At 57.8% G+C, this 8,678-nt stretch overlaps 1 protein-coding gene across 1 annotated transcript in view; it reads left to right on the forward strand.

Moving 5' to 3' along the window:
- Positions 1-1,847: 1,847 nt before the first annotated feature.
- EFNB1 (ephrin-B1) overlaps positions 1,848-8,678 on the forward strand; it is a 20,069-nt gene continuing 13,238 nt past the window's right edge. The window contains exon 1 of the mRNA XM_009326649.1: positions 1,848-2,127. Coding sequence (XP_009324924.1) covers positions 1,854-2,127 — 274 coding nt within the window. The 5' untranslated portion in view covers positions 1,848-1,853. The remainder of the gene's footprint in view (positions 2,128-8,678) is intronic.

Below are 8,678 nucleotides of genomic sequence, written 5' to 3' on the forward strand. Positions count from 1 at the left end.
CTGACCTACTTGGTAGCGTTCAGGCGAAGCGCGGCTCACCTCCCGGCAGCGCCGGGGATGGAGCCGGGCTCCGCCGTGGCAGCAGCACGGTGCAGGCGTTCTCCTGCCACCCATCAGTCTGCTTCCTGCACAGGCCGTTTAGGGGTTAAGTTTCCTGCTCTTTCGTGAGGCTGCTGCGTCGCCTTCTTCCAGAAGTCATGACTTTTACAAAACTTAATTGCTTCCCGCAAGCTTGCATGGCAAAGGCGCAGCCACTGTACCGGTGGTGCCGGGGTTGGGGTGATCCCGACTGTCCCCCCGTGCCTGATGCCCTGTGGCCACGGTGCTGCTTCGGGTACTGCTGGAGCCGGCGTGGTGGAGGCAGAGCCACAGCCGGGCGGGGAGGATGGGGCAGATAACCTGCCTGAATTCAGCTCCCACATTCGGAGCAGTGTGGGTGAAGGGGACCGTACCCGCTGTCCCTGTGCCTTGCCTCCGCTCCTGGGGCTGGGCACGTGTGGGCGCCGGGCTGCCCCCTCTGACCCGGCGGAGAGGTGCAGCTGATGTCTGTCTGTCTCTCCTGGCCATCCCTCCCGCTGCTACAGCTGGCGCCGAGCTCCGGAGCCCTTGCCAAAGGCATCGGGATGTGCGTGGGCTCGGGCTCCGCCTGCCTCCTCCAAGCCCGGTCGGTCGGTGTGCAGATCTGCTGGGGCTCCTGCAGCCAGAGGCCTGGAGCCTGGGCTGCTCAGGCGCTGGTTTCAGCTCCGTGGCTTCTTGCTAAGACTTGTACCAGAGCTACGGAGCAGGTTGGTCTTGTGTGTTTGATCTTCTTTCCATGGTGCCTGCAGCCCCAGCTGGTGCGGCTGGCTGGGGGGAGAAGGTGTCCTCGTGGCCCCGTCCCCCCGTCCGACTGCTGCGGTGGGATGGGGCAGGGACCGTCCGTGGCCGGGGGTGGAAGGGAAAGCTGTGAACGTGCAGCCTGCCAAAGCACACGCTTCGTTTTTTGCCATGCCCAAATTACACGAGGGAGTTGCAGCAGAGATAACTTTGCAGGAACATCCATTCCTCCCTTATCTTCCATCAAGAATGCATTACTTTGCCTACATCAAAGTAGATGCTCTGCTGCTTCCCTCCTTGTTGCCCTAATCCTCTACTTCACGCTGCAAAAAAAAATCAGAGTATTGCTCCACAATAATGAAATCCGAATGCTAATTATCAGCATATTGCCTTCCTTCCCTTCGCAGTGCCCTGCCTTCCAGCCCCAAATAGCTTTCCTCCCTCTTTGCTCCTCTCCATCCGGTTCTCCCACGCTCCTGGGCATGCCGTTGAGCCTGGCCTGGTAGAAGCTGTCCTGCAGGATGCTTTCCTCCCTTCCATTTAAGGACAGGAATTCCTTGGGGAGCCGGGGCGTGGAAGGGATCCCTCCCTGCGCCCCATTGTCAGGACTTCTCCCCATGCCTGATTATCGCCTGTCCCTGCAGGAAGCTCCTTGCCTGGCTGTTGGGCAGAGCTGTGGCATCTCCAGCCCGCCTGCTTCGCAGCCCTTTGTGGGAAGACTCCATTCCCTTTTGGGTGCCAGGCTTGGGTCTGGGAAGGGTGCTCACCCTCATCAGGAGCGGGACTGAACCAAGCCAGCCTCTGTTTTTATCGGTGGGAGCCTGAACCAGCTCCTTGCATGTGCAGTGATGGTGAATGAAGAGGAGAACTTTATTTTGGTGTCCAAAAACATCTTCTGGAGAGAAAGCAGCAGAGTTTAAGCATGAAATAAATGGTGTGAAAGCAGGGCTCTGCCGGGGGTGGGATGGGTTGGCATGGCCCCCGCTGCCTGCGCTCAAGCGTGTGGCTAACCTCTCACCCTCCTCTCTTCCAGGTTCATGACTGGGAAGGGGCTGGTCATCTACCCGGAGATTGGGGATAAACTGGACATTATCTGCCCCAAGGCGGAGCCGTCCAAGCCTTACGAGTACTACAAGCTGTACCTGGTGAAGAAGGACCAGGCAGATGCCTGCAGCACCGTCATGGACCCCAATGTGCTGGTGACGTGCAACCGGCCCGAGCAGGAGATCCGCTTCACCATCAAGTTTCAGGAGTTCAGCCCCAACTACATGGGCCTGGAGTTCAAGCGGCAGCAGGATTACTTCATCACATGTGAGTCGCCCTCCTCTTCCTCGCCGCTGTCCCTGGCTCGGGGGAGCCGCGGGGGCCTGGAGAGTGTCGCCAGGCGCTTGTTCGCGACTTGGCCGGTGCGAACAGCTGACACGTATGGAAAATATTTCCTCATGGATGGGAGAAGGGGGAGGAATGTGTCACTGGCCGAGTGGGTCACCGGCCTGTATCTGGCTGCTGTGCTGTGCCTTGTACCCCCTGCCCTGCCCCTCCCTGTGGCCGGGAGCAGGAGCGTGTCCCCCAGCCGGGGTCAGCCCTGGCACGGAGGGGCAGCGTGTGTCTGAAGCATCGTCACACCCGGAGTTTAATTTTGCTGCCATCTTCCTCAGAGGCTGGAGGCAAAGCATTTCTTGTAGGGCTTTGCCCCGGGGAGCTCCCGGTGGGGCAGTCGGGATCGGGAGGAACAGTGACAGAGGAGATGCTCGTCCTCCTCTCTGGGTGCTGCCTCTGAGAGCAGCCCCGGCAGCGGGAAGCCGCCGGTGATGCCCAGTGCTTGCTGTGGTCTAAATGGCTGTAAAATTCTGTATACTGGCTTGTTCACTTTGTTTCTTGGTATAGCGTGGCTTTATGGAGGGGTGAGGGAAGGAGGGCTGAGTTTTCTCAGAGCCTGTGGTCCGTGCCTGCAGGGGACCATCGCACAGGGATGTGTCTGCCTGTGCTGGCCCCGGCGTGGATAGAGCGAGGACTCCGGGGGAGCTCGGCCCTCCCTCGGCAGCCGGTCTGGTGGCGCTGGGCTCGGTGATGCCTGCCAGCTCGCTTTTCCCCTGCTCGGCTTCTCCTCAACCTCGCTGTTTCTGCCTGGCTTGGCGCATTGCTTGTGAACCCGCAGCAGAGCAGCTGGCAAAGGGCACGGTGGCCACACGGCTCATCTCTCCCCTCGCTGTCATGTGCCGTGGGCTCGCCGGCGAGCAGCCCGGCGCAGAGGTCAGCTGCCTGCGTGGGAGGTGAGCGCTGAGCCGTGGGAGCTGGTGCTTTCCAGTCGGTACACAATGTATTTTTAGCCTGAAATCTGTGCCCTCGGAGGGGGTGGCGAGGATGTTGCAGGCAGCTGGGGGCAGGAGGTGCTCTGCCATAGCGCGGTGCCGCGGTGATGCTGCCAGCCTGGATTTCCCCAGCAAGCCCTCCCTGGGGCTGGAGCTGGCTGTAGTTTTGCTGCAGAATAATTTGAGTAAACCTGGTGCTGAGAAAGCAGCTGGGATGGGCTCCGGCAGGTCAGCCCTGAGCCCACCCTTGCATCTTGTGGCTGAGCACAGGGCGGTGGCAAAGGGGCTCGCAGGGGTTTCTGGTCACCTGTGCCCGGCACCGCGTGGCCATAGGAGGGGTGATGGCTGGGAGCACCTAGCGCAACAACCCGTTCAGCCTGTTCAGCACGGCAGCGGTGCAGGCAGAGACCGCGGGCTGTACAGGGCTGAGTCACCGTTTGGCGGGGCCGGTCTCTCCCGAGAGAGGCTCTGTCACCCTCGCTGGCCAGTTCTGGGATCATCTGCCTGGTGTGACTTGGGGGGCACAGGTGGGGTCACCAGCTTTGCAGCCGTCGGGGGTGCAGGCGACCCTGGCTGCAAGCCCAGGTGCCCTGGGGATGGGGTGGGGATGCCAAAAGCCCTGGCACAGGTCCCCTGCAGGCTCCCATCTCCCTTACCGCGAGTAACCAGGGCTGGCACCAGCCTGGTGGCTCTGGGACTCCGAAAGGTCAGCCCTTCTACTGTCCCTCAGCTGATGCAAGGTTTAATTCAACAGCAAGCTTTCCCTGCAGCGGGCAAAGCGTGGGGAGAGGGGCTAAATGCACAGCCATGAGTCTGCCTTTTGTATGTTGGGCAAACATCTTGAAGCACTCGGTCAGCAGCTCCTCCGTGCTCAGGGGTCAAGTTCAAGCAGCGGCACGGTCATCAAGCTAACGAGGGCTGAAAGCAGGGTCCTGCCTCGTGCCCTGCTGCTACATCCCCTGGGACCCTCAGGCTGCAGATAGCCCCCAAAGACAAATATGTTCCTCAGAATGAGCTCAGGAGCCTAACGAAGCGCTGGGGAGGAGAAACATGGGGGTCCCTCTCATTGCAACGCAGTCTGGCAGGAAGGTGCAGGCAGAGGGATTTACCAGGCACAAGTTTTAAGGAGCTACTTTGCATTTCACATGAAAACTCTTGCTTAAGTTAAATCAACCGCTCGTAGCTTTCGGTGGCGTTTTCACAAGTGGCCGACGGTGCGCTGCTGAGTACAAACGCGGCTCCCCAAGGGCCCCCATGGCTTTGAGCCGGTGCCAGCTCCCCTCCAACGCTGCCAGCACACCTGGGTCACCATCGCTTCAGCTTGCTGCAGCTCCGATGGGATGCACAGCCGGGGTTTTGCAAGAGGCACAGTGCAGCTTGCAAAACCCCGGCTGTGCATCCCGTCGGGGGTTCAGCTGAGGCTTTTAAACTCATTGCATTTTTGCCCAATCATTTTTTTTTAATATGATTCTGGTACCACCAATGGGAATCTTCTCCCATTATCTAGAAGTTTTTTCTATATTTGTAATGCAATCCTGCTTTAGGTGTGGGGATCTCCCAAGACACTGCCATAAAATCCTGTTTAACCTCTATTTTCCAATCCTAGTCTCCCGTTGCAGCATCTTGGAGCTTGTATAGGGCTGGAATAAGGGTGCAGTGAGCAGGGTGCTCAGAGCATCCCCGTGGGGTTCCCCCCTCTCTCCTCGGAGGGCCGGCAGTGCCCTCTGCCCCCTCCTTGGACCGTTTCTGACTTTAATTTCTCTTGACTCCTCTGCGCTTTGAAGCGAGCCCCCTCGGCGCTGGGAGTGAGCGGCTGCTGCCAGCTGAACTTTGGCCCCTGGGTGGGCTGAGGATGCTCCTATGATCTGGCCGTACCCTCTGCCGAGCAGCCCCAGGAGCTCTTTCTGCCGAGAAATAAAATAGCCAAAAAAACAAAGTCAAAAGTCTCCCAAGCAGACCACCCACGTGTTGTCTTTTTTTTTTTTTTTCCCTTTTTTTTTTTCCCCTTCCCCTCCCTCTCCCCAAGCTTTGCCTTGATGCACAAAAGGTTTTTTTCTTCCTTTTCATTTGCCAGCAGCCCTAAGCCGGGGGGAAGCGATGCTGAAGCGGAGGGGAGCAGGGCGGCAGCGGGACGTGTGCCGCTTGGCCCTCGCCTTCCCCAGGAGGCTGGAAAACCTCCCCACCGGAGCCAGGGGGCTTCCCGGGGTCCCTCCCCATTCAGGGCTGCTCCCCCCCCCGCCCTTGCCTTGGATATGCCAAGCCTCGTTTAGGGCCACTTTTATCACGGAGGGACACGGCCCCAGCCCTCGGCTTAGCAATGAAAAAGGCTTTTGAAAGTGAATGTAACCTCTCCCCATCCTCTCTGAAGCCTTGCACCGAGCCCCTCCGCGCCAGCCCCAGGCTTTCGTTAAAAGCATCTTTTCTCCCGGGGCTGGGCAGGGGAAGGTGATGCTTCTTCCTAAGCCTTTTCATAAAGAACAAGATGTGGCAGCTCCTGCCTGCAGGCCCACGCTGGAGACAGAGGCTCGGTGGAGGATGTGGGGCTCTGGCAGGACATGGGGTACCGTCCCTGGGACGGGGCCCTGAGAGGGCAGAGAAGTTGGGAATTTGGGAATTGGGTGTTTTGCTCCATGGCAGACTTTGGGCTCGGGGCAGCCCGTGGTTTCTTCCGTCCTTGGTCTCTTGTGGCTGCCTCCCTGCCTGCCTTTGGTGTCTGGGTGGGAGTCTCCTGTCCCCGGCGTCCTGTCCTGTCCCCTCCCTGCAAAACCATCGTACACCGCAGGCAGAGGGAGAGAAGTGCGCGGTGGTGGCTCTCCTGGGTGGTTCCTCCTGCTGTGCTGTGTGGGAGGTAGGAAGGTGAGGTCCAACTGGAATGAATTCTTGCTTTTTGCCCCAAAAGAAAGTCCTTTTGGGGTCCCTCGGCTAAGCACAAAGCCGTGGGCAGGCTGCTGGAAAGGTCGATGAGGACTCCAGGGTAGCTTGTACTTGCAGACCTGCGTGTGGATGCGAGTGCTGCTGCCATTGCCTGGACCAGCGGTGAGGTTTGGATCATTCACACCGTCCTCATCAAGGCAGAAGGTGCTTCTGGCTCCTTAGCAGGCGTGCGGTTACTCCTCCCTTCGTCCCTGCTGAGCTGGTAGAGAAGCTGGTTGCTTGTGACTGGCTGAAATGGGAGGGAAGAATGTGTCTGAGTGCTTAAAACTAATCCATCCGATTGCTTTTTGGGCTATCAGGAGCAAAAAGCTGTAGGAAGATTAAAACTGAAGACCGTTTTGTGAAGGTGCTGTCTTAGAGGTGGGGTGTGGGTCCTGCTTCATGCCTGTGGGTCATCTACCCCAGGTCTGAGAGCCTGACCATACGAACATTTCCCTTCAGCCCCGGTTTTTACCAATTTCTGATGATTTTATCTGCTTCCTTGGCTGTCCGTGTCCCACTCAAATGGGACCTCCCCCTCCCTGGTGCCTGTGCTCCTGGGGTGCTCATGGACAGCTCCGACCCCCCCCCCAGCTTAGCCAACCGTGCAGGTTCGGCTCTCTCCACCTCCCCTCCTAACTCACTCCAGCTCTTAATTGCGTTTGCTGCTACTCTTTGAACTTGCTCCAGTTTTACTATCTCTGGTAATGAGGTGCCTAGATAGAGATGCATTAATCCCGATGTCCTGGCAGCGGGGCGGTGTGAGGAGGAGCTCCCGGCGCGGCTCCTCGCCGTGCAGGAGCTCTGCATGCGGCCCAGCAGTGCCCTGCCTGCTGCTGGTGGCCACCATGCTCTGGCAAGGGGAGCTGCCTTGGGTGATGTGTTCTTCAGCCTAGCGCTTGCTTCCTCCTTGGACACGGTGGTGGTGGTCCTGGCAGCCCTTTCTGTGTTTGATGGGGTGCGGGAGAGTGAAGACCCCCAAGCAAAGCCTCGCTCAGCCTTTCGATGCTCTCCAGGCAGCTGTTTGCAGATGTGATGGGCAGCGCCTTGGCCAACCAGCCCTGTGGTGTTTTTCCAGGTGGGATCTCTTGCCCATCCCTCTGCCAAGTCCCTGGGCACAGTCGCAGTGTCCTACCTCTCCTGTGAGCCTGTTTAAGGGAAGGAGACCTCGTTTGATGAAAATGCTAAAGTAAAAGCGAGGCCCCGGTAGATGTTTGCCCTATAAATCTAAGACGTTTGCTGTTTATTGTTAGTCTTTAAGCCCTTCAATCCATTTTTGATGTAATAATGTTCGTAATCCAATCTAACACTTTCTGGCAGCAGGATTCAGTGAGACCAGATATATTGCCCTGAGTGTTTCTTTAAACCCCTTGTCTTGCATTTCTGTTTTTAGATGCAATTAGACTTAACCTGGCAAGAATTATTTGTTGTAAACCATCGCTGCCTCTGCAGCGTGGGCTTCGTCCCCGGGCCTTTCTGCATCAGCATTTTTCCATAGCTTGTACTTCAACGTGGAGAAGGGGGTCACCTATATACTGCCAACTGCCAGAATCATCCTTCCTTCTTTTTTTTTGGGACACGTTGCCATACTCGTTTTTCTGGCTGTACTCCTCCAGCTTCCAAAATAGCTGCCGTTGGTTTGGGAAGCCTTTAGCCCATGCCAGCATGTATGAGAGTGTCTGTGGAGCCGCTTGAGCTCCTTTCTGCAGCCCTTGGTATTTAATAATTTCCTCCCTGGTTCCTTCTGCCCCGGCGAGTGCCGCGCTGGCTGCCCGTCTCTGATGGGTGCCGTGCCTGGGAGGGGGGGGCCGGGCGCAGCCCCCCGGGGCGGTTTGTCAGCCCGCCAGCTCTTTGCTGGCTTTCTTTGCTGATTGCATTTGAATGTGGCCACTTTCATGTGCTCCTCATCTTCCGTCCCACAACTTGTTTGGTGAAGATGAGTTGAAAGCAAAAGTGCCGTTTGATGCCGTGATGAGAGCTATGAACTTCTGCTGATAAAAACCCAATTAACCGGCTTCCTCATTCTTCACCCAAATGGGCCGGTGCTCTGTGGATGTGCTGCGTCCTCATCCCACCAGCTTGCGACACACCTGCGGCAACGTGGAAAGCCTGGGTGAAGCAATGCCGCCCTGGTGGCATAACCGTCTGGTTTTGGGGGACTGGCTTTCCTTCTCCATCCCCATCCTGCTGGGAGCTGCTGGCAGTGGGTGGATGAGACCCTCTCCCTGCAGGAGATGCTGCGTGGGAGCCGGCAGGCTTGCACCGGAGACAAACGGGTCTCTAACGGTGTCCCACTCCCAACTTCAAAGCCCGGGCGCTGGACATGTCAAACCCAAATAATGGCCCTTAGACAACACGCGGTTCCTTGTCTTGGAGGCTTGTCTGAAGACCGTGACCACAGTAAATGCGATTTTGTTGAGCCCTGTCCCTTAAGCCTCTGCCTCTTTTCTCTTCTCCTCCTCCCTCCTGACCTTTTCGGCTCAGCGCTGTCCCCGGACAGCCCCTGGCAGCTGATCTCATAGCTCAGCCTTTCACGGCCCTAATAGGGATGAAAAGCCCTATCAGAAAGGGCCAGTGTCCCACACCCAGCCAGGAGGTAAATACCCAGCGCTTTGATCTGCTCCTGGGCCGGGGAGA

This window comes from Pygoscelis adeliae, unplaced genomic scaffold (assembly GCF_000699105.1).
Source record: "Pygoscelis adeliae isolate BGI_AS28 unplaced genomic scaffold, ASM69910v1 Scaffold216, whole genome shotgun sequence".
In the NCBI taxonomy this organism is placed as follows: Eukaryota; Metazoa; Chordata; class Aves; order Sphenisciformes; family Spheniscidae; genus Pygoscelis; species Pygoscelis adeliae.